General features: G+C 50.5%; 7 protein-coding genes across 7 annotated transcripts; 2 read left to right on the top strand and 5 right to left on the bottom strand.

The window, feature by feature from the left end:
* Positions 1–1,082: 1,082 nt before the first annotated feature.
* On the bottom strand, positions 1,083–7,712 carry N7515_002255 (putative tRNA-splicing endonuclease; the record flags this gene model as incomplete). The annotated part of the gene is made up of 4 exons (XM_056662999.1): positions 1,083–1,172; positions 1,233–1,349; positions 1,417–7,627; positions 7,690–7,712. 4 exons carry the CDS (start codon positions 7,710–7,712, stop codon positions 1,083–1,085), a joined length of 6,441 nt encoding a protein of 2,146 aa, XP_056525112.1.
* Positions 7,713–8,897: 1,185 nt separating this feature from the next.
* Positions 8,898–13,610, bottom strand: N7515_002256 (uncharacterized protein; the record flags this gene model as incomplete). The annotated part of the gene is made up of 4 exons (XM_056663000.1): positions 8,898–9,804; positions 9,856–10,085; positions 10,143–13,082; positions 13,149–13,610. The coding sequence occupies 4 exons, from the start codon at positions 13,608–13,610 to the stop codon at positions 8,898–8,900; spliced, it is 4,539 nt and encodes a 1,512-aa protein (XP_056525113.1).
* A 163-nt stretch (positions 13,611–13,773) lies between these two features.
* N7515_002257 (uncharacterized protein) lies at positions 13,774–14,181 on the bottom strand (the record flags this gene model as incomplete). The annotated part of the gene is made up of 2 exons (XM_056663001.1): positions 13,774–13,969; positions 14,126–14,181. 2 exons carry the CDS (start codon positions 14,179–14,181, stop codon positions 13,774–13,776), a joined length of 252 nt encoding a protein of 83 aa, XP_056525114.1.
* Positions 14,182–16,295: 2,114 nt separating this feature from the next.
* Positions 16,296–18,694, top strand: N7515_002258 (uncharacterized protein; the record flags this gene model as incomplete). Its single annotated transcript, XM_056663002.1, has 6 exons — positions 16,296–17,130; positions 17,186–17,290; positions 17,358–17,594; positions 17,647–17,719; positions 17,770–17,929; positions 17,978–18,694. 6 exons carry the CDS (start codon positions 16,296–16,298, stop codon positions 18,692–18,694), a joined length of 2,127 nt encoding a protein of 708 aa, XP_056525115.1.
* A 356-nt stretch (positions 18,695–19,050) lies between these two features.
* Positions 19,051–19,869, bottom strand: N7515_002259 (H(+)-transporting V1 sector ATPase subunit E; the record flags this gene model as incomplete). Its single annotated transcript, XM_056663003.1, has 3 exons — positions 19,051–19,201; positions 19,258–19,769; positions 19,837–19,869. 3 exons carry the CDS (start codon positions 19,867–19,869, stop codon positions 19,051–19,053), a joined length of 696 nt encoding a protein of 231 aa, XP_056525116.1.
* A 280-nt stretch (positions 19,870–20,149) lies between these two features.
* Positions 20,150–22,020, top strand: N7515_002260 (uncharacterized protein; the record flags this gene model as incomplete). The annotated part of the gene is made up of 4 exons (XM_056663004.1): positions 20,150–20,191; positions 20,252–20,482; positions 20,535–21,321; positions 21,350–22,020. 4 exons carry the CDS (start codon positions 20,150–20,152, stop codon positions 22,018–22,020), a joined length of 1,731 nt encoding a protein of 576 aa, XP_056525117.1.
* A 1,638-nt stretch (positions 22,021–23,658) lies between these two features.
* Positions 23,659–24,413, bottom strand: N7515_002261 (Transcription factor MADS-box; the record flags this gene model as incomplete). The annotated part of the gene is made up of 3 exons (XM_056663005.1): positions 23,659–23,928; positions 23,981–24,115; positions 24,192–24,413. 3 exons carry the CDS (start codon positions 24,411–24,413, stop codon positions 23,659–23,661), a joined length of 627 nt encoding a protein of 208 aa, XP_056525118.1.
* Between the last annotated feature and the right edge of the window lie 730 nt (positions 24,414–25,143).

Genomic DNA, 25,143 nt, shown 5'->3' on the forward strand with positions numbered 1-25,143 from the left:
CATAGATCAGAAACTCTCTGCCATGGCAGACACTATCTATACATAGCTCTGCTCTTTCTCCGAAGTAAAACGCTCTTGAACCTATTCACAATTCAATCAGAATCAAGATCATAGAGCTGAGCTGATTCCCGCCAAGAAAACAAACGAGATACAAAGAAACTGCAGAGTCCAGACCCACGCGACAAGACACGTCAACTCTCCCCCTCTTTCTCTCCAACTCTACTGAGTACGTACAAACGGAAGAATATCCACTCTCACCAAAGAGTCGGGTCGAATACGCCAACATTCATAGCAAACATGTTCGTCCCAAGACTTTTAGAAAGACTTTAACCTTGGATCGTCCGCAGTCAATGTGAACTAACGAGATTACATGCATGATGCATCCAAACCCCACTGGGCTCCACTGCCAATCGTAGAGAGAAGATCCGGTGCTAAGATCAGTGTGCAATTATGCGGCATGGCTGACTGCCAGGTTGAAAGGCTGTCAGTTTGGTTGAGCTCACCGCGGCTCATCCCATACCGCACAGTATATGGACAGGGAGGGGCCGGGAGGCTGGAGCCTTGTCAATCAGTCACGTGAGATAGGGTTTTGAAGTGAAGGTGGGAGTGGGGAGATGCTTTGACTCGGAGTATTGTTTGACAAGATGTGGGTATAACCTGGATGATGTATAGTTGAAGGATGCATACTAGAGCCTTGAAAGCTAAGGAGAGCTTATGGTAACCTCCTTCCTTCTACACCAACATATTTGACCCGCTAAGGCCATTTGACAAGAATCCATCAAACATGAATTTAGACAAGTAGCTCCTACTCTCGCTCATGACAAATGCGTATGGTGTACATAGTGAATGTACATAGTGAAACAACACCGAGAATCAAACAAATTCGCCGACGCCTACATGTACATATGCTGGAAATGGATTTTGTTGAAATCCACTCGGATCCAACCCCGAGTGGAGTCTTCGCCTGGAAACGCCAGGGCCTGGATGAATGCGCGTAGGTGGCAAGGTGGTGATATCTCAAAAGTAGATCGGGGAAAAGACCAGGCCCTGTGGGACGAAGATAGAAATTGGTGTAGCGACGCTTACTTGCGTTTCGCCTTAGGCCGGATGAAAGGGTCGACTTCCTTCTTTTTGCGGATCATGGGTGGTCGGGGCTTTGGAGCGTTCGACACCTAAAAGAATGGAACATTAATATGAGTGATTGATCAAAAAGTCAGGAAGTCGTCGCTTACATCTGTCTTGGGTCCCTCTGCCTTGGGTCCCTCCGCCTTGGATCCCGTCTGCGGGGCCTGAGGCGGGTTATGTGCGGTCGGATACGCTGGGCCATTGCGGGAAGGTGTAATGAGTCCCTTTGAAATTTGTTAGCATATACGATCTCGGGATAAGTTTTGATATATAGAAACTGGCGGAACATACTGCTGGCGGGCCGTTGTTTGACTGGCCCTTGGGACCAGTGGGAGCCTTGGAAACGGGATTGGCGCGAGGGAGAGGGGGTCCAGAAAGACCTGGGTGGTTGAGCTTGGGAGCTTTAGACTGAGCAGGGTTCTGTCCAGTACGAGGTCGTTGAGCCTGGGGTGCACCGGGGGCAGGGTCCTCAAGTTTTCTCTTCGCAGGATTGGCAGCAGGCTTCACAGGCGGGTTTGTGTTTGTGGCTCGGACAGTAGGGACCTTCCGATCGTGTCCTCCCATCTGGCGTTCGCGCTGCCGCGCAGCGTTTTCCTCCTGACGTCGCTTGAGATTGAATTCTTCTCTTTCAATGCGAGCCTTTTCAGCCTGTGTAAGAATTCTCTTGGACTTGCACTGGTGAGCCAGATGTCCGCATTCACCGCATCCAAGGCAGCGTTCAGCTCGGCAGGCATACTTAGAATGGCCAGGCTGGTCGCAGCGGAAACAGGTACCCCGAGCAAGTTCCTTTGCGTCGTCATTGTCGCAGTTGTGCGTGTAATGCGCGACACTTCCACATATTCCACACGCCTTCGTCTGATCCATTAGGTTGCCTCCCCCAGAGGGTCCATCGGGTCGTGCGGTAGGTGGTGCGCTATGCCCAGAGGCAGACGCCGCGGAGCGCGAGTCAAGACCCATGGAGCCTGACGAAGGTCGCCGAACCGGCGGTACAGGGGGTTCCTTGTCGGAAAGGGTGGGAGTGTCTTCGGCGTCGAGGTCAATCATTTCGACTTCTTTGTAGCCAGTGAACTGCGGGGTCGCTAGGCGATTGATGATATCACCGTCTGTGTAGACATCTCGCTGCCGTGCGTCTTTGATGAGCCCATTCCAAAATTGACCCTGTTCCAGGGAGCGGGAGTTACCGAGAACCCAGAGCGATGACTTAGCACGGGTGAGACCGACGTTCATACGACGGATATCAGCCAAGAAACCGATGCCCTTGTTGGATGCTCGAACACAAGAAAATATGATGACTTCACTTTCCCTACCCTGGAAAGCATCTGTGGTATTGAAATCGACCTTGTTGAGAATGTCTTCGCCGTATCTTTGGGCGAAATGTATCCTCAGCTCATGTAGTTGGCCCTTGTATGGGGTGATGATGCCGATCTTGCCTGTAAAGTCGTAACCTTTCACATCCGTGATCAGACGTTCATACAGTTGCATGGCCACTTGCAACTCGGCGTAGTTGACCAGCGAATGACTTTTGCCCGCATACGAATGCATGCCCTGGACATCGAAGAAACGATAAGGACTGAGAAGCTCGCTCTGATGCCAGGGACGCTGGCGGAGCTTGCCCATATCCGGTCCATCCTGCAACTTGCCATCGTAGAACGTCAAACTGGGGAATGCACTGATGGCTGGATGCATACGGTACTGGATATCAAGCAGGTGGACATCTTGAGGATGGTTCTTTTGCATGCGAACGAACAAACTCTGTTCGTATTGGAACTTGGAGGCCATCTTCGACAGCACAGTCGGAGGCAACTGCTTGGGATCTCCGACAAGTACACACTTTGAACAGCCATACTTGAGCGGGATAAGAGCGCTGAGTTCAATACACTGCGCCGCCTCATCAATGATGACGGTCTCAAACTCAACATTCATGCTCTGGAAGATATCATGTCCAGAACCACTGAGAGTGGTGCAGATAACGTGACTTTCGCCGATGATCTCCTCTTGGATCCGCCGCTTCTGCATATCAGCATTGCGGGCTAGCACGTGGTTTGAATCACGGGTGTTATCGATATCGAAACTCAACTGAGACCGCTTCTTTTTCATCAGCTCGAACTCACGCTCCAACTCTTCTGGAGGAGCGAGACCCTTCGCTCGTGACTCATCCAGTTTTCCACGGAGCTCTTTGAACAGGGTGTCAGTCGTCTTGTGTTCTTCATAGAGTTTTTTCAAGTCGACCCCGTTGCCTTTGTTTGCGTCCTGGTTCATACGGCCTTTAACCATCTCTTCGAGAGTAACGTCCAACACCTTGGTATTCACCGCGTCGCTTCGTCCCAGACGGAGGACAGAGACCTTTTCATGCCGTCCATGAACCGTCTTCACGCCTTCTTTCAATCGCATGACTAATTCATCGACAGCGGCGTTACTAGGCGCACACAGGAGAAGCTTCTTGGAGAGCGCGCCTCTGGCGACCGGCGCACCATTGACTCTAACGACTTGTTTCCCAAGCGTGTCGCTGAGCAGACTTCCGACAAGTGCGATGATGGTCTTGGTCTTTCCCGAACCCGGAGGACCCTGGATGAGAGTGAACGCATCATTGTCAACAGCCGACTTGATGGCCTTCGCCTGAGCACGGTTGATGTTATGGTTGTCCATGATGGGTTGCAGTCTAGCGTCTGTATAGGTGAGAAGAGGCGAGGGCTTCGCCATGACAATCTCCTCACACAAGTCGTAGTACTGCAACGCCATCAAGGCACCATATTCTCGCTCAAGCGGGGTCAAAGAGGTGATCTTGGCACCCCACGCGTCAGTGCCGGCACCAAAACTAGTGAGGAACTTGTTACTGCCAGGGTTGACCCGGTATGTGACCTCCAGCTTTTTGTTCTTTCGGGAGACGCTACAGACACGCGCCAGAATACGGGGCAGCGATGGGTCGCTTGTGAGCTTAGGCGAGTTGGAAAACAAGACCAAATCACCTTCTCCCAAGCCGAGATCCTTTGGAGGAATACCAATCGGCTGGGTGCTGAATTCGATCCACGAATCGACAGCAAGTCGGGTCATGACCTTGACCTCAAAGGGTCGGAAAGAACCCTCCTCCTTCGCCTGTTGAAAACCTTGCCATGCCTCAAGAATCAACAGCGGCTCAAATGTGCTCTGGTAGTCACCGGGTGTACGGAAAGTGTTCGAAACCAGCGAGTAATCGATACGCTCGGAGGTAGGGAGGAGATCACCAGTTGCGAAAAAGTCCCAAGACAGAATGGAGTGATGAAGGGAACTGAGATCTGGAGCCAAGCGAGCTCGCATGTCTCGCATCGACCGATGTCGCTTGATCTTCTTCACGGGTTTTTGCTGAACAGCCTGCTTCTTGCTCAGTTCGTAGGCTGCGACAGCCTCGGGCTTTGGTTTGGCGCCAAAGAGTTCTTTATCTAAGTCATCATCGCTTTCAGAATCTGATCCAGAACCAGAGGAGACCATCATGCTATCAGCGGGGGTTGTATGATCTTTACCCTTGATCCCTATACCCTTAAGACCTGAACCCTGTTCAGCAGTCTGCTCTCCAACACCATGCGCAGGCAAGCCCTTCTTGAGTCGGAGGAGCTCAAGCTGATCACGCCTCTTTTTGGCTTCCTTTTCGCGTTCACGTCTCTCGCGGAAAGACAGGACCTGGGCCGCGTCATCTTTGGGCCGTGGAGCAGGAGCTGTCCTCGCGTTATCAGGCGGACGGAATTTGGTGGCAGGTGCACCTGACATCTTCGCGGTTTTGGCGGCGGTTCGTTTGGCCTCGGCGGCGCGACGCGCTTTGTTGAATTCAACAGAAGAAGACAATTCAAGAAGAGTTTGATCCGTCAAGTCATCATCAAAGTCATCGTCGCTCGTAACGCGAGAGGAGGGGCTCGAAACATCGGAAGGTTTGGCAAAAGCCGTGATGGAAGATTGCTTTTTGAGGGAAGCAGTGGAGGCAGTGACGACGGGTTTCTTGTAGTAAGCCTCCAGTGACCGAACTAATTCAGCCTTCTCACGTTGAGTGAGTATCGTCTTGATCGAGCCCTTGACGGCAACTCCCTCAATGAAGCTCAACGCATCGGGCTTCACGTTCGTCACGTTCATGCCACCTAGCCTACGCAGAAGCTTTGCCACCAATCCTACGATTGTAGTTGCCAGAAATTCATCCTTCAACCTGAGCCATTTTACCATAGCGCTCATTGTGTTGGTGGGTGACTTAAGGAAGTTCTCAGACGCAGATGTCTGCCCCGGCTCTCCATCCCCTACCGCTCCCAAGAAGACACCATACTGATCCCACAGCAGGTCTGCGAATTGTATCGTGTTACGACAGAAGTCAAGCATGACACTCTTGTCATTACCCCGAAGATGCCACGCCTCGGTCTCGTCGAATATCGTGGTCAATGCCAGCCACAGATACTCCCAGAGCTTCTGCAACGACATGACTTCTCGACGATCAGCAAGATTACGAGTTCGCAGCATACCGCTTTGGCTGTCACACAAGATTTCTACGATATCTGTACCAGTGTATATCATTCTTGGAGCGGACGCGAAGGTTTTCATGGTAGAGATCCGACGGAATGACCAGCTGAGACCATAGATCGTGGTTGTGAACGAAGTCTCAAGCAAATGAGAGATAGCATCCCGTCGAGCAGACTGGCCACTAACAGCCTTGATCAGGTCAACTGCAGCAGTGTAGGTGTCGACGTCGGCGGCAAAGAGGGCGGAAATCAGAGCGCTACTGGTATCCTGGCTCTTGAACAACACTTCAAGATGTTCTGGTGGAAAGTCTATGAGACGCTCGAAGATGCGACAAGACAAGCGGGTGAGGTGGCCATATATCGAGTTGAAGTGCGTTTTTTCCTGTTTCACCTCCCCTTTCGTAGCGAACTTCTCCAATCCCACCAGCGGGAGGATTCCCAGGAGGGCTGCATTCGATAACAGTTGATTGTCCGGACGGAGATTCTTAACGACAGCATCCCAGATAGGTGCAGAATAGGTAGATACTCCATGCGACAAGGTACCGTGCTTCAGAATAACCTCATAATCGGTCTTCAATGATTGACACTCCAATGCCAATGTGTGGCGCACGACATCCATGCACAGCTTGCGAATATCATCCTGAAGCCTTTGCTCAACAGCAAAAGTCGGAGGGTTGATGATTATGTCGATGGTATCAGCGACCACTCCCATTGTATCTGCTAGGACGATTCGAGTGACTGTTCCCCGCGAAGACTCATTGTCTGTGAAACGGCGTAGGGTTTGAAGGAGGCACGCTAAGCCGACGTTGAAACAATGATATCGAGATAAATTGGGGTATTGGTTATCTTGAAGTCGGCCAAGTAGTTCCAATGCCAAAAATCGACAAGCTGCCGGCTGGTGGGCACCCTTCAGTGAGCTGAGGAACGGATTGATCCAGGACAACATGTCTTTCAATGCAGACTGCTCGTAAGGCATACCCTCCGAATGTGTCATGAGGAATTCATTGAATTTCGGGTTGTAGAAGGTTTGTTCCATGATTGCTTGCGCAGGGATTGCTTGCATAGCATCCCAAAAGTCAGCCGGGGCTTTTTCGAGAAACAATCCGATGGTGTTGAGAAGGAACCGTAAGCCAGGGTCAGGTACAACAAGATGCTCTACGGAGAGACGACAGGGATCTATCTCCAATCCTCGAAGCTGATGGGTAATCTGCTCTTTCTTCAACGTTTTCACGACAAGCAGCATGCCTCGCCACAATCTCTGAAGGGCTGCAGATTGTGGCGGTTGTTGTGTAGCAGCTTTTAGGCCTATCGTGAGGCCATCTCGAACTGCCCATTCGAACTCCTGGTCGGTAGGGGGCCGAGAGAATCTTGTCCATGCATTAACAGCCCACCCACTTCGAGTTTTATCAGAGTCGAAAAGAAAGCGAGTGACGGCGGGGACGTAATCTGAGACCTTCAATTTTCGCTTCGTTTGTATGAGTTGGAAGGGTTCGTCGAAGTGTTCCTGCAAGAGGTCCTCATCGCGCAGCATGGCTTCACAGCTTAGGGTCTCGAAGATTGACAGCAACGCAGCCCTGTCCAAGACACTTAAGCTGATCTGATGAGCTGGTACTTGCTTCAACTGCGTTGTGGCAGCTTTCAAGTTCCGTGTGATTCTTCGAATATCCCACTCGTCAATCTTTTGGAAAAAGGCCTCAATGTCATCGTCTTTGTAATTTTCCTCCTTCAGCAGTTCGACAAGCCAAGTCTTGTCGGTGTAATAACGCCTGATGCACAAATCACATTTCTCCAGCGCATGATCGAGTTTGTGTAAAACCCAGTTTTGCTGGTCCTCCACGCCATCCTTATTGAACGCTAGAATGCGCATGGATGAGAGGAAACTCTGCCTTCGAGCCGTCGCTTCGGCCACAATCTCCTTGATGGGCTTCCCTCGCTCGTCGACCTGATCTAAATTCTCGTAGTGTCCATAGTCGTCATCATTCTGTCGGGGGCAAAGGAGGTGAATGTCCTCCGGGAGGGCCTGAAGTTTTCTGTACAACACCAACTCAGTTAGTTCCGGCTTCTTTATCTAGAAGAGTTCCCTGGAACCTACGTGATTGCAGCTAGAAACTCCATGGCGGCAAAGGTCTCGAATCACAGACACAGGGTGGATTCAATAAGAGACTGCAGCGCTGTTTCTTCATCCCATAGGCAGTGCTTCTAGGACATCGTTTTGCGGAGAGGAAACACACGTCTGAAAGCGATTGCGAGTACGCTGGGTATTAACGATCCGGAAAACACCGATAAAAGGCTGAAGGAGGTGATAGGAGGCTCAAAGGAGTGGACAAAGTGATGTGTAAACTTAACGGCGAGAAGTGGGTCGCAACAGAGAGAAGAGTTTGGTCACGGTATGGAAATACTGCAGGAATGCAACAGATGATGAGTCGTTAACACTTGTCAGTCACCACTTGAGACTCAACGAGTGACACTCTTGTCTTAGAAGCAAGGCAATCGAGGAAACAGACAATGGCGAACAAAAATCCCCAGGACAAAATGCGGGATGCGGGCATGTGATTGGCAGAGACATTGGGCGGTGAACCAGCTCTCTACGCGTCCACTACTCCGTAGACGCGCTCTATTTTGCCTAACTAGGAAACTACGTAGGATGAACGCCGTCATTAATTAGACTATCAAGTGGTAGGAGTAGGGTTCATTGGATACTACATTCTAAGTGATATCACAGTCTAGGCACTTATGATCTTGAGAAACCGCGTTAAGTACTTTCCTCGCTGAGGGCCTCGAATAGAATACATGAATCTCACTCACAGTGCCGGCTGGTCCCCGGTAGAGGGAACACCTAAGCTAGACAAAAACATATGACTAAAAAGCCAAAGCCAACATATCATCTGACGAGATATGACATCCATATGGAACAAAGACAGCGAGAAACCCCCTGAGGGGTGTCATTGCGGGACAGAAACGCTTTTGTACAGAATATTGGCCAGACTGGCACAGTATAGAAATGGATGGGAACAATGAAAGGAGAATGCGCGGAGGCAGTGAAGGGGAAAGAAAAGAAAAGAGTCAAGGTGACAAAAAAATGAGAATCGCGCTCAGCCTCCAACCGGGTAAAGGAGTAAACCCAAAACGCCTGCTTTCTATCAGGGAATATAAAAGACTTTCAAAAAGAGACACCCCGGCATATTGCTCATCGGTGTAGGTATGGCAAGGGGAAATCACATAGCAACAGATCGGAAGGTGCGATGGGAAAGGTCATCAGTGACGGGTCGTCAACGTCAATGCAACGGAAGATGCGCTCCTCTATATCATATTATGTACAGAAGGATCGTCGGGAGTCCGGAACGGGTCTTCGTGTTGACGGTTTTGTGTCGACTCGAATCGTGAGAGCATTGCAGCGGAAGTGAAGTCGTTGCTTTGCTCAAAGCTTGGTCGACCTCGTTCGAAGGAATGCCGTGTCCGTTCCTGGGAGCGTCGTACGTAGTCCACGGACTGTGGTCGCGGATACTGGTCAAGGCTGGCGGTATAGTTTGTACCGTTGCTGCCGTTCTGACTGCGGGGATTATGAGTGTTCGCAGTCGGTGCCATGGACGGCGCATAAAATGGCCTTTCCTCATCAAGGGGGCCGTTGTCCTGCTTAACGGTAGGTTGTACCGGCTTCACGATGTCGGAAGAGCTGGCCGATTGGTCACTGGAAACTGTGCCCTTCGAGCGGCCTTCTTTGGGGGGCAGTGGGGGCTCTGGTATCGACTCCAGATGTTTGAACTTGCCCATAGTTACTTGTTCTCGGATGATATCAACGTCAAGCGGGAAGAACACCTTCTGGATGGAGTTGTACGTGAAACGCGGGAGCAAGCAAATCAGGACAGTCAGCAAGAGAACGACCCAGTAACTCAATGATCCGTAGACTTCAGCAGCGGCATGGTAGAATTGGCCGGAAGAAACAAAGGACGTGTAAATGCCGGTCCAGAGGAAGATCAGAAGACTACTGATCGCATTGATCAAGCAAGTGAACCAATCCCACCGGTAGGTGTTCATCATGATGTAAAGGTTGCTGGCAATCACAGCACATGATGCGACAAGAACACCCATTCGTGCTCGGTCATTGATGTTGCGACCAGATTCATTGACGAAGTTCGCTGGTTCGTAAAGAAGGTAAGGCATGAAGAAACAGATAATGGACTGGTACACGCCATCGCCCATGTACAACCTGTCTTAAGTTAGCATCTGGAAACGCCAAAAGGGGGATATGCTTAAGTACCAGAACTTGAGTTCCGACCATTCCTTGCGCTCGATACCTCTCATGTACAATTGAGGTACAGCGAGAGACACCTGATCCTCCACGTCCTGATCGAAGATACCCATGAAGATCACGGGCAACGAAGTGAACGCAAGGTTAACTAACACAATGTAGGTGTAATCGAAAAGATAGGAACAATCGAAGTTGTTGTAGATACAGTACCAGAACAGGGCGAAAGTCCACACCAGATTCTGCACATAGGTCGTCAGTAAGGATACGGAATGAAGGTTAACATCCACGTCACATACCTTGTAGAAGAAGTTCGCCGTACATTCGCCCAGGCGACGGTAAGACCATCTTCCATGCACCAAAAGAAGACGCTGGAGGAACCGGAACTGACCGATGGCATAGTCGGAAGACATAACAGCTTGTCTACCTTCCTCACCAGCAATTCCAACACCCACATCGGCTTCTTGGATCATGGCCACATCATTCGCACCATCGCCAACAGAAAGAGCCATAATGTTTAAGCCGTTCTTGACCATGCTCACGACGGCAGCTTTCTGCGCAGGACTGACACGGCAGCAAAGAACGGCCTTGCATTGCTTGCACAGGAGAAGGAATTTTTGCTTTAACTCATCCGACAGCATCAGCTTGAGGGTCTCGCCATCAACGACCACGGCATGCGTAGGCTCAGGTGGTGAATGATCCTCGCGGGCAGCGATGAGTTCCTCATCAGAACCGGTCAACCCGAATATTTGCAAATGCTTGTCGAGTTCGTCAGAGGCCCGCTTGTGTTCGGTTTCAGGGATGTTGAGCACAATCAGATCCATGGTATTATTAAGGAGATTGCACGAGAATCCAATATTGATGGCAGTCTCAACCTTGTCACCGGTGAGGACCCAGAGTTTGATACCAGCGTCCGCAAGGAGCTGAATGGTGTCCGGTACGCCATCTTGAAGTCTGTCCTCAATGGCAGTTCCACCGAGGAGCATGAGTTCCTGTTCAATTTCGCTGGAGACCTTCTCTAGTTTCTCCTCGCGATCTGTGATAGCAGCAGCCGCGATATCGTGATTCTTGACCCAGGAACGGTATTCCTCCTCGCTGATCAGTCGGTCGGCGACACATAGGGTCCGAAGTCCTTCCCTGGCAAACTCTTCCAGATGCTCCGCAGTTTGTCGACGAAGCTCCTGCTGTTTGCCACGAGCCAAACGGGAGTAAATGATACTGTCAGCACCCTTGCAAAACAAGCGAATGGTGCCATCAGGCATTCGAATGATGGCGCTCATACGCTTTCTGGACGAGTTGAATTCAAGAGTGTTAAGAACAGTATATGTGCGTTCCTCGCCCATCACATTGAGTAGAAGGTCATCGCCGGCCCGACCCAGAACAGTGAATCCACAGTCTCGAGCAGTGCTGACCAGCGCGGCCTCATCGGGAGACTGAGCTTTGAACTCGATCTGAGGGGGATCGCCAGGAGTATGTTCGGTGATGACAGTGTGGCACAAGGCAAGCGCCAGCATAAAGTCCGAGGTACAGTGTTTCTGCCGATCTCCGGACTGGCCTGCCAGGTCGGCCGCAAAGTCTGGGGCGATGAACGTCAGTTGATCGTCGTGCAGGTAGGGATTGTCGTGGATGTCACGGAGTAGGCCTAGCATTCGCTGCCCATCGGCAGCAATTTGCTCTCGAGCCACTGCGGCCTCGGCATCAGCGTCAGCTCCCTCGCGGCGTCTCATTCCGATCTGAGCTTCGGTGTAAGCCTCTCCATATGCCACGCCGTTAACAGTGCATTTCTTAAACTCCATCAGGTTCTGAGTCAAAGTACCAGTTTTGTCAGAAAAGATGTACTCGACTTGACCGACGTCATCAGAGATATTCCAAGACTTGGGGACACAATAGATCCCTAGTCTCTCGTAGTACATATACAAATCGCTGTGGATGAAAACGGCTTGGATGGTCCGGACGATTTCGAGAGAGATGTACAACGAGATTGGAACCAAGTTCTGGAAAAGGATGACGGCTGTCCAGAAAGTGACAATTCCAGTCACAGGTGGCGTGCCGCCGAAGGACTCCAGATCGAAGAACTCCAGAGACTTGTTTGGCGACGCCCAGGCGATTCCATTCACAATACCTGCAACCAGGCACATCGCGAACAGGATGACGAAATTGTAAATGACGTTCCAGTTGAGATCCTTGGCCATACGAGGTCGCTTCGCCGGAGTAGCACCGGAGTTCAGCATGATCTTGCTCTCTCCGCCGGTGAAGAGGACAACACCCAGAACCCATTCGGTACTCTTCAGATTGCAACCACGGAGCAAGATGTTGTTGATAGAGATGGGCTCAACCATCTCCTTCCGTGGGGCTTCTGGAGAACGCAAATCGCGCTGGTCCCAACGGACGGCACCATTATAAGAGTACAGGTTGGGATGCGGTGCCTCGCTTTCGATAACAAACTCGGCCTTTTCGCAATCTCTGGCATGTCGAACTTGACGACCACAGTGAAGAGCTTGGCGAACCTTCAAGTTGGTTTCACCATCCAGCCCTTTGGTTTCAACATAACAAGCACCATCCGGATCAGAAGTGGAGAGAATCACAATATCAGCTGGAATAGGGTCTTCGTTGTACAATCGAACGAAGTCGCCAACTTGTAGACTTTTCCACGTGTCTCGCTTGAATCTAGCTTTGCCAGGTGTCTGCTTGGACACATCCAGGACGGTTCCGTGTCTCTTTTCTGGCGCAGGCTCCACGAAGCTCTCTCGAGTTGCGCTGTTCGGAGACAGAAACTTGTTCTTTGGGTCGTTCATCATCGGCCAATCTTCGCGAGCTTCGGGCTGAGGCGAAGGAACGTCGGTCATTGGTATGGCGACATCTTCAACTACCAGAGAGTTGCGCTGGGTATAGATCGATGCTCGGGGATCTTCTGAACTCAAAAAAGAGTTGCGTCTTTGCCCTTCATCGGCAACCCCGCCTTTCTCCTTCCTCTGGAATAGGGAAGATGCCCACTTGTACGTGGAGATCGTACCCCTGGTACAAGCCTTCTTGACGCGACGCCATAAGCTGATATTGTCTTCTGTCGAATTCACATTGTTCCAGTCGACCAGTCGGTAAACCGGGGAATTGTTCACTTGATTATCAGATACCGTCCGGCCCCAATCCTCAATGGCGTCTTTGATTGCGGTCACAACGATAATCACGATTAGGGGAACGGCGTTCAAGCCGGGGTTGTTGGCACCGAAAATTGGAAAGAACTAGAATGCCATTAGCCAGCGCTCAATGAAATCGGGTCCGAGGGAAAGGAATTTGGTACTGCGTACGTTAAGAATGATGACGAACAAGAAATATATGTTCGCGATGTTGTGGAATTGCAGCCAGACGTTGTAGGGAACGAAAGTAAGTGGTGTATACTTGGAAGTGCGAATCTTGTTTCGGGGATACGCGGCTCGCAAATGCCCATCCTCGTCTCGTTCGGACTCTGGAATTGGGATACTGAAATATATCCTTCGATTTGGTCCTGCTTGCGAAGGGTCTTGCCCGTCATTGGTGGAGGCGCTCGTGTTGTTTGATTTTCGCTTTTCGTCTCTCAAATCCGATCGTTTATGGAAACGGTCAATAATCGAAACACGCTTCTTTATTCCTCCTGCTCCAGGAGCTCGTGTCGTCGCCCATCGTTGTCGTTTTGTCGGCTTTGAGACATTGCTGTTGACCTCCCGAATATCACCACTTTGCTCGTTATTATCCTCTCCATTATCCCCAGGGAAATGTACGGCGGAAGCCATTTAGGGTGATGGTGTTCCCAAACTGGGCATGAAACTTGAGAGAACCCTGAATTATATGAAGCGGGCGAGCATCCGGTTTGCAGGGCCGAAATTCGACAGCGCCGGGTGTAGAGGGCAGACTGCCAGTCTGAACGTGTTCACGAGATTTGGGATGAGTGAAGCGCTATTTCATCTGTGACGAGAGATCTCCAAGGTATCGCCAATTCTGCGCGCACGTCGAAGCTATTTTTGTCGATGGGGTTCGAGTGATCGTGTAGGGCAGACCAGATTGAATTTCTGCGGCCGGTCGTGGTGGAATGGAATTGCAATACGACAGGCGAAGCGTCAGAGGGCGCACCCACACGGGGCCATTCAAGATACTGAGGGGGAAAAGATGGGGAAAAGATGGAGAGCGAAGCACTGGAGTAGTGGTAACTTTTTCGTTCGAGGGGTGTGAAGAGAGACGTAGGCCACCTGAGCTTACCCTCGTATCGATGTCAGTACGGGATAGCATGTATCGTCGTTACCGCACTTACCAATCTGGATACCGGTGCTTTGTCATCCTCATAGTGGCCGGGTCTTGGCGGGACATTTTTACTTCCTAAACGCGTCGGTTGTTCGATCTGTGTCCTCTTTGTGATACGATTATTTACGATCTCCGTAGGAACATTGATTAGACAGTATTCTACACTGACTCTTTCTTGACTCTTAGAATCATCTACATCTTCAGTCTTGACGTCTTGATGTGATCTACGGCTGACGGGCTTGAGTAAGCCATGTACTTCGTATCAATACAGGTAAATTTCGGTAATCATAAGTCCAGCCCCGTTCCGGCCTCCCCCTTCTAAATTTCTGACTGTGGCAATCGGAGTATTCGGCACTGATACATAACAAAGATAGCCAAGTCAACATCTACGCAGTATATACATACCTACCTGTACGTTGTCCCGTAACCCGTTTTGAATTGATCTTTCGAGGGCCTTCAACTTGATGGAGATAGAGATTCTGTTTTCAATTTGGCTTTCTAGGCCCCCTTTCTCTGGTGTGCCTAATGGCACTGCCTCCATAAGCTGCTTTATGACCGCTTACAGAGCAGAACTAGGATGCTCCCCAGTGGCCCAGTGCTTTAGGTACGCGGTAAGCCCGGCCTCGGTATCCGTTTCATCCGTACTCTTTATGCAAACTCTGGAGTCTGGAGTACGCTGCGTATGTAGCGGTCATTGGCCCACAGTTTTATCCGTTGCTCTGCCCCCACTATGCACGGTTTTCTAACAGCTGGCCTTTTCTCACGAGTTACAACCTAATGTATTTATAGGCATGTAGTAGATAGTCTCCCTGTAGTTAAGGCCACGGATAACTATTGACACTCAGTAGTAAAAATCGCTAATTCATATAGAAACTATCCCCGCTATCAAGCACAACCGAATGTATTATTTCGTTTTTTCCACAAGACATATTGTCCCCTATGATATCAGTCCACGCCCCCCAAGCGCAGACTCAGCATTCGGGGTTCGGGGTCGGAGCATCGATCCTGAAACCCCGACACGGCACGAGCTTGCCGACCCACCTGACTCAGCGTCTTTATTTTATTTTTATTTTTTTCTGTATCCATCTCGTACTCTAAACAACAGGCAGAATAGCCCTGGAGATCTAAGACAAAGGCGCTTAACTAGTCAGTTAGCGTACGGAGTACAGTGTAGGCTAATCTTTCCAGGGCTCAATTAGGGTGGGTCTTGATACCGTCCCTTTTGTCTTTGTCTCATTTTGATATTCATGTCACTTATGCTCCTTGTTTCTTGGCACAAGAAATGAAACTCTTGGCATTTCAGGAGCAGGCATCCTCCTGAGCGGGCCCGATGATCCCCATATTCTGTACTCCGTACAACAAGCGCAATGAACAAATTTGGAATGTGCTTCGAATCTATGAAAACTCGTGTTCTTGTCTTCCCTATGTACTACGGAGTAGCCCTACGAGGTATGTTTCAGAGCGGTGTTACCCTAAAAGCTTATAACTACAGATCCCGAAGTAAGGGTCCGAGGCATGAGCCACGGGGCATACAGTGCAACGTGCCGTATACCAGCCAGTACTGTGCTGTACAAGTGTAGATATGTATACGAAGCTGCGTAGAAGGGCGTCGCCAGCCAGACCGCACGAACTGTAGTGGATCCAACGTGTAGTGTAACTAGTACTGGTCCCTTGACTAAACTTAGTTGGGTTGTCAATCCCCCTGATACTACAGGCGCTTGATGGGTGATGATTGCTGCCAGTTCCACTTGATCGTTACACAGTAGTTATCGAATCGATATAACTACGTAGTCTACTCCGTAAATGTAACTCAACTTATCATGCGGATCAGCCGTAGATCTATGCCACCAAGAATGTGGCTGTCAGATCTACAAATTAAGTATGTACAGGTACAAGTACATAGCTGCCATCGTTACGCGATGGACGCTGGCCACACAGCGTACACATGTGTCGACTCGATGCCACCGAATTGACCTCAAAACAAGTGATGTTTGACCTCAACCTTGTACACAGTACTACACAGTAGGTACGTGTAAGAAAGCCCCAGTCCAGTGGACCCACCCACTAGACAGTGCTGAGTCAGCAGTAATCATGTGACATCGCGCTGGACACGCGCGTCCAACGACGCGATATGCCTAATTCTTCTAGGAAGAAGAAAAAAATATTCAGCACACGCCATCATGCGGACGTTAAAGGACTTATGGTTTAACAAACCTGCATACTCCATTGCTAATCGTAATACCACGCCGGAGAAGAAAGAAAGCACGGAAAACACAGCTGAATCCTCGACCTCACCCCTCACCGAACCCCCCTCATCCTTTGTCGTCGATCAACTACACCCGGAATCCGCAGAAGATGCTGAAGCTCAGTTGAACGCAGCACTGTATCTGACAACGCAAGATAACGCCCACCAATCTCCTACCTTGCACCAAAGTTTCCAAGGCGTCGACTCGGCCAACGTTCTTTCATCGCAAAGTGAGAGCCTCCAGGGATCCCAGCGTATCATGAAAGACGGTAAAGAAGTTGTCATCAGCTCCGATGGAGAAGACACAGATTCAATCTGCTCCTTGGATGATCCGGACACTCTGTTTGCTCCAAAGTCTACGAAGAAAGCCGAGCCCGCACCGGTCACGTTCACCCAGACGATAAAGTCGCCAAAGAAATACAGACACACCATCGATTCTCTCGTCCACGATGCGGTAGATGATCTCGAGACCGAAGCAGCTGTTTCCCGGGTAAGAGCCACCTATGCGCAAACGCAATCTAATGGCGGTGCGCGCGGACTCCGCGCGTCTAGCTCTGGATATGCTCTGAATGAAAGCATGTTGATATCAGCGCTCGACGAGGATGAGGACGGTGTGAGTGGCCAGCGCCTCATAGGTGCTATCAGAAGAACCGACGCCCTTGATAACGCCCGGGCTTGGTCATTCTTCGATTCCACACAACCGTTGCCGCCGGCTCCTGAATTGTCACGGGACCTGTTCGCGCCTGGGTCGAGTATGGAGATTCTAATGGGTGAGTCTTCAACCAATTGTGTGCATTATTCCTACATGTGCTAACTCACTCGCAGACTCGAACGCTCGTGATCGTCAGTTCATCTCTGGCCAATTCATTCAGATGCTTATGTCCAAAGGACTTCTGCCTGACGAGTTCGTTCTGTGGATGTTCCATTCTGGTGCGTATTTAACTTGGGAATTCTCCTTTACTGATTTATGTACGAGAAGCTAATATTTCGTGAACAGTGCCCTATGAACGTCGAGAGAATCTGAGCAATGCATACTACCGGATACTGAAGGTTTGCCAATACCTTTATACCGAATTCCCATTAGAATCCACTAACGCAATGCATAAGAATATGGATGTGGAGCGTCTCAGGTCACTGATACGTCCTGCCGATATCGATGATCTATTTTCGCGGCTGGGAGCTCGGCCCCAGGCTTTGGATTCCTCTCAGAAAACGTCCCCGGACTCTTTCCAGTGTATGTGCTAGCTATTTTCTACTTGCAAGAATATGCTAACAGAAGATATTAGCTATCACCCCAGGTTCTGAGCTAAAAGACCATCTTGTTTCGGTGTTCAGATTACTTCAGGAGACTGCTGGCTTGTATGTTGACACGCCACGGAATTCGGCGATGCGAGACTAACAATCTGTAGATTCGCAGAAGACACGCAAGAAAAGGTCATTCTTCTCCTGTTACGTCTTACCCTTGATGCATCATTGACGACAGATTTCACGTTGTCTTCGGAGCTTCAGAGAACCATAAATGCTGTGCTGGATCCTGTGAACTTTGCTGGATTCAATGCCGACGATATGGTACGTTCTTCCTGTGCTTTCCTTCACAATTGTAGCTAACCATACCAGTTGCACCGAGTGTTCCTCACCTGCTACAACACAACAGACGATGTCTGTCTTCAAAGCCATATCGTCTACCATATCCTGCCTACATCACCATGGCTTGCACTGTTACGATGTCGTCTAGCCGTTTCCTTCTTGCTTCGGAGCCCCGAACCTCTCACCGAGCCACCTGAAAAGGTGCTTGATCTCAAACGTATCACGATGCTACTACTGCGTGACGAGCGTTTCCAGGTCAAGAAACTCAAGAGTGTAGTTGACTATGACTGGCGAGAGCTGAATGCCCTCGCTGGTCTTCTCAACACCGCCATCGATTCCTCTGTGTTGGAGTTGAACTACAGAGGGGATCGAACTGAAAAGGACTATAACACTGCCATCGACAGGTTGGCAACTCAGGTCAAGACGATCTTCTGCTCTATCCAGGACTCGGGGGCCTCACATGTGACACGCACAGTAGCGAAAAGCGAACTGGAGGCTTTGCATTACCGAATTGTGTACTCTGTTCGGTCCAAACCGCCGCCGAAAAAGGGCATCTTCGAGTCACACGTCAGCGAGAAGGACATTCGAAGCCTTTTTTCCAACTATGCTGCAATGGCTGGAAAGCCCGTTCCCGAACTCTTGCCGACAGTACAACCATCTGCGGCGCCAGATGACGTGGAAGATGGGGACACAGGGCTCCCGATTCGTGCGCATGACCAGATACTACAATCACCTGGCAGGCTCTAGCCTCAGGATCTCCATTCTTATCTGAGAGGACAGGAACACTGCGGGTGGCTTAATGAGTTGAGATGTCTAGCTCCTTCTCTGCATGTCCCGATGACTTACGACCCTTACAATCATACCCTCGGAAAGCGACGGTGTTTTCACAACCATGCTGTTACAAAATACCAGTGTTATCAATGCAATGGGAAGTAGCGCTAAGAGTGTTTGATCATATTCCAGATCAGACCCGAACTGTGCAAAGAACCCTCTCTGTCTATGGGAATGGCCAAGAGGAGCAAAGAGTACCCGAATTATAACACACGAAATACGGCAGTCGCAAATGTGAAACCAGAGATAGAACGATAGAACCAAGTAGACACTTAATCGTAAAATCTTCGGTTCGGGTTCTTGCCAAAGAGCGTCTGTCGGACCGCAGGGAGGGCATCGATTTCCAGCAGTCGCAGACGCTCCTCGAAAGTGTTGTTGATCTCGATCTTGCCCTGTCCGCCAACGATAATCACACCACCGGCACTGACAGCTAGTTAGACCTTTTCTTAGATTTGCAGGGAGAATAGGAATAAACTCACGATCCCTCTGCCAACGGCTCCGACTCATCCACAGTCACGGTAACCTCTGAGCCAACATTCTCCTTGTACTCCTTGGCCGCCTCCTCGATAGCCTTCTTAGTGACATCAAAGTCCTTCTTCCGCGAGCGAATCTGCACCTTATCCTCATTCAAATCGTACAGGCCCTCGAGGACCAGCCCCTTGAGCATGGCCTGGTACTTTGTCTTGTCGTTGGCAGCGACCTTGGTAATCTTATCACGGGCATTCTGGAACAGTTCATCGAGCAGCTCCTGACGACCACCAAGCACACGCAGTCGGGTCTTGTTGGCGAGTGTAGATCGGGTGATCTGCTGGGACATGGCAGCCTGCTTGAACTTCTTCTCGTAGAGGGTATCGATAGCGGCGGTTTCCTGGCGCACCAGTTTGGACTTTTCGATTGCAAATTCCTCGTCGGCCTTGAGCTGGATCTCGCGGGCCTTCTCGAGTGCTTCTTGCTTGATGAAGGCGGTCATCTTGCGGAGCTCGCCCGCGACCTGGATTCGACCGGCATTAGTCCCACTCCGGCTTTCCTGAGAACCCCAAAATAGATAGCGGACGTACCTGGTCATCTGAAAGAGCATGGCTTTGTGACATTTTGGCGGCTTGACTGCTGTACAGTACTGTTGTTGTGGAATGATGTGGGGAAGAGGGAGTGGAGGACGTTGTGTCCAGCTAAGCTCGGAGTGCGTTGCCTTGGCGTTCCGCCTCCCAGCTCCTCCGCACTCCCCTCGACTGACATCCCTTTCAGCGTGATCTTGTTACTCCTCTATAGTCTTTATCTGAACCATGGACTCATTCCTCCGGTAGTTCCTGTCGAATCGATGTGCCTTTCTCCCTGTCGCCCCCTTCACCCGGCCAATGCACCACACGCAACATGGGCAATCTAGGTGACTTGTCGCCGCAGGGTAGCATTGCGGTAAGCACTCCAGATTTAAGATACACTACGAGACTAGATTAAGCCCTAACGGAACATCAGGTCGGTGTGGTAGTCGGGCTCATATCCACTAGCCTACAAGCCATTGGGCTGACGCTCCAGCGCAAGTCGCATCTGCTCGAGGACGAGAAGCACCCCTACGATGTGCGCAGACCACCCTACAAGCGGCGACGATGGCAACTAGGAATGGGGATGTTCGTCATCTCCAACCTAGTGGGGAGCACCATTCAGATCACTACGCTTCCGCTGCCAGTGCTGTCGACACTCCAAGCGGTCAGTAGTCCCTCTCCACGGCACGACGATCAGTGACTGATAGAGGAAATAGTCTGGATTAGTGTTTAATACGATATTCGCGACACTCATTCTCAGTGAACCATTTACCCGATATTCCCTTGCGGGCACGATTCTCGTCTGCACCGGCGCGTTGCTGATTGCGACGTTCGGCGCCATCGGAGAACCAGCACATACGTTAGACCAGCTTCTGGACCTTCTTCAGCGACGGCCGTTCCTCCTGTGGATGGGGGCTACCGCTTTGCTGGTTGTTGCGGTACTTATGGCCACTAAGCTGGTAAAGCACTTCCTGCTATCCTCGCGCGCGAAACCCTCAGCGTCCGGTCATTTCGCGCCACATCTCCTACGTCTGCAAAGTCGGATGAGGACAATCCGAGGCATGAGCTATGGATTTGTCAGTGGTATATTGTCAGCTCACTCGCTTTTGCTAGCGAAGTCAGCAGTGGAGCTTCTCGTGCGCACGGTCGTAGATCGCGTGAACCAGTTCAATCGTTGGCAATCATGGGTGATTTTGCTTGGGATGATCTTCCTGGCGCTCACGCAGCTGTTCTATCTCCACCGGGGACTGAAGCTGTGTAGTACTAGTGTTTTATATCCTTTCGTTTTCTGCATCTACAACATCATAGCCATCCTGGATGGTCTGATCTACTTCCGGCAAGCGTCCCAACTAGCAGGCTTCCACGCAGGTCTCATTGCTCTGGGGACACTGGTGCTCCTAGCCGGTGTCTTGTGTCTATCATGGCGACTCGAGGATATCGACAGCCATGCCGCTGTTACGACTGGGGGGCCCCACACAAACCGCACTCGGTCCGGGCATGGCAGTCCTGGAAGAACACTCTCCGACCTCAGGGCTGCTGGACGGCCAAGATGAGGAATCGCGGATTGGTGAGCGCGAACCGCTCCTCAATCCAAAGGCCCACACCCGACATCTTTCATATCATCGCGGAAGAGCTCCAAGCTTACCGCTAGACCTGCATCTCGACCGCGACTCCGTCGATCTAAACGCCGCATCCATTTGGGCCGAACTCGACGACTCAGAGTACGGCTCTGATGACGACCACACGCGGTTCTCAATCGACCGTCCGCGCAGCGCCAGCGGCAGCGCAATACGAAACGGCGGCCAATTACGAGGTCTGAAACGACACTCGACGATAGCTGCTGTCCCACAAGACCGCATAAACGGCTCTCGCCGAGTCCTGGGATCAACACGCGAAAACCAACTGCGGCACGCCTCAGCACCCCTAAATGGGTTATGGACCACCCAGCGCAATCGTCGTAGACCCGGACCTTTCATTTCTTCTTCATCTAGCCACGAAACCAGCGGATACGGAACCATCCGCGAAGACGGCGATGATATATACGAACAGGATGGGCTTCTCGTTCCCCGCTCGCCGGTGACGGAACCAAGCTCAGGTCTTCTTGCCGGTTCAAGGAGAGCTCTTGCAGGCATCTGGAGGTCCGGAAAACAATATCTATCTCGGTGGAGCAGCCCGCAGGCGGGCGGGCAGCAGCCAGGCTGAACCGGAGCCAGATTGGATAGCTCCTTCATCTTTACTCCCACCCTCTGTACCCTCTGTACCCTCTGGCATCTGCCTTCCTCCGACGCGTTATACACACGGAATCCCCATATACGAGACAACTTCCACCTGATCCTTTGTCTTTGTTTCCCGATAAATCGACATAAAACCCTATGATATGTGAACAGACACAAATACGGAATTTCTTTTTTTTTTTTCTACTTTCTTTCACACCCCTGTCTCGGTTCAGTAGATCAGATCCCTCGTCTCACTATACTCGTCGCTCTACCTAACCAACTCTCATGGAGAGAAATATTCTCCAGCTGTGTTCTGTAAGTTCTGTTCGCTGTCAAGATCACTATCGCGTTTGATACTACCTTCGGTCGGGTATATAGCTCTGCAATGAATATAGCACTCTAGTGGGTACCTACCTAACATGTATACCTCGTCTGGCCACTTTCGACTCCATATCTAGGGACATACCTAGGTACGTACCTAATTTACTGATATATAGATTTTGCAGGTATCCGGACTGAGTATGTATTCAAATACCTAGCTTGCCATGTGATTATACAGGTCTCCGGGTAGGAAGTGCCGATGCACGTCAGACCAAGCCTCTAGGTTGGCTGCGGCCATATGCAGTCTTTGAAACTTTCTTCCTTAACCATGCATGCCAAGATGATAGCCCAAGGTTTCTTTATTTGGAGGGATGGAATGGATAGATCGAGGTCATGGTCCAGATCCATATGGCGGCTTGTGACTGCCAGTCGGACATATTAGGTACCAAGACATCAGGCATACACAGTGCTGGGTATATGGTAAAGTCCATGTCCGACGAGAGGTCTTACTATTACATAGATTAAAATACCAAAGGAACAGAATCCGATTGCTCCATACCATACAGAATGTAAACCAGCCAAAGCCATAGCAGAGCAGCCATCGTCGAAATGGACTAACCCGTTGACTCGACACAATAAACAACAATTAACACATAGCTTAAGATTAGACGAGGAAAATAACATGATCAGTGACCAAGGAAATAGCTCAGAGAGAAAAAGGGAGGAAAAGAAACAGAAAAAGAAGTAAGATTGAGAGCAAAAAGAACAGGGAGAGGGGAGGAGTAGCCGCATCGCCGTGTTTCAATGCACCAGGAACACCACCTTCCTCCGCCATAGATATAAGTAGAGAGGGGAAAATAAAAAGCCAGAGTTGCCTGCTTGCGCCCTCTTTCTCTTTTCTCGAGGATGGTTTCTTTTTTTTTTCGTGGAGCGTGTTTTTGTGATTTTTTGTGATTATTTCGTCGCCACGAGTCTCGGGAAAATTGGGTTATTTGCGAGAAGGCGATGTCGAAAGGAAAAACCAGATCCCGTATCATCAAAGAGAGACTGGAAGGTGTCTTCCAGAGCGGTGCTTGACAATATACAAAAGGTCTCACGGGAGTTCCCTAGAGAATGGGGGCATTGCAGGTTACAGCGCAACCATTGCACGAGGGAAGTGTGGGATGATGGATCGGCACAGAGAGAGACGGGTATCAAATGAACGCGAGATCGAGGCGCAGGGAGGAAAGAACAGAGAAGAAGACGGAGCATCGGGGATCCTTTAGGTAGGAACCCCACGGATGAGATCGTAAGTTGGGAGCATTTAAGCAGTGGGTTGGTGCTGCGGCGGCATGCGGCCGGCAACCGGCATGGGATACTGGCCACCAGCCTGCTGTTGCTGCTGGAGATTCTGGTAGTATGCCATCTGCTGCTGCTGCTCGTTGGTCATGTAGCCAGGGTGAATGCCAGGACGCATATTCCCCTGGGGGGCGTTGACATTGCTGTGAGCCACGTCTTCGGGGGCCTCGGGGGCGACATCGGGGGCGTCGACGCCATTCTCACTGGCAGCTGGGTCGGGAGCATTCAAGCAGGCCTATCTTTGAATTAGCAACTGAACAGGAGGCTTGGGACAAATCAGAGCATACCTGAATGAGGTTCTTGCCCTCGGCCTTGGTAACCAGCGGTTGAAGCTTGGGGGTAGTGAAGGTGTAGACCAGACCAGTCTCGGAGACAACCAGAAGAAGCACTTGAGTGCCAGTCAAGACAGACAGCTCATAAGCCTAGAGATTTTCCCGGGTTAATCAAATGTTCAGGATTGGAAGTTGCCTTCGGGTAACTGATGGTGACGCGACGCACCTTCTTCATGATACCAGCCTTTCGCTTAGAGAAAGTAATGTGTCGACGCGACTTATCCTGAATGAACTTGATCTCGATCTTGCGTCGCTCACGACCAGGCTTGTCGTCGTCATCGTCCTCATCGTCGGCGCTCATGCGGTTGCGCTTGGTCCCACGGGCATCGCCGTTACCGGGCAGGTCATCATGACCGGGCGAGAGCTTCTCATCAACTACCGCCGACATGATAAATTAAGAAGAACAAGTCAAACAAGTCAGGATTTATTATGGGAGGGGGAGGGGGTGATAAGTTGGAGGTGCCGAAAGGGGAAGGAAGGGAGATGACCCAATCGAGTAACGCGTTTATGAGATGTGAGAAAAGGGAAATTCGGGGGAGGAGGACTTGGGGGAAACTTGCTATGGGCAGGCGGTGTGTTATTAAGGATCATGTGAGTGGCGTGAAGAAGAACAGTAATTTAAACTTAGCTACAAGTTAGGTACTTCTAGGCCACCGCAAATTGAGCGTGCATCTTAAGGTACCTCCTTCCTCCCTTTCCGTATCGAACCTGTAATTGTTTCGTATTCGCCTCCTCTTGACCGGGTACGAATCTTGGCTCTGATCGATTATTGGCTGATTCTTCCTTCCCCCCCTTCCCCTCCGGTCTGGATCTTTCTTTCTTTGTTGCTGTCTGCTAACAGCATGTGACTTGTCTTCAACTGTACTTTCTCTTTCTACTGTATTTCAAACATCTTCTTCTCAGTCCTGGACATAAATTAGAGACACCCTATCTACTGCGTATACGGAGTTAGCTGAGTAGTTCACTCCATTCCAGTCCACATGCCTCCAGGGGGCAGAACTCCCGTGATTATATGATTGGCTATCCCACCGTTCCAAAACATACGATGACTCAGAATACGGATTATCTGCCATACAACATCCAATTCTTCATATACATAGTAGTTTTGTTGCTTCGAT

This window comes from Penicillium bovifimosum (assembly GCF_028826915.1).
Source record: "Penicillium bovifimosum strain IBT 22155 chromosome Unknown utg000002l_segment0_segment0, whole genome shotgun sequence".
Lineage (NCBI taxonomy): Eukaryota > Fungi > Ascomycota > Eurotiomycetes > Eurotiales > Aspergillaceae > Penicillium > Penicillium bovifimosum.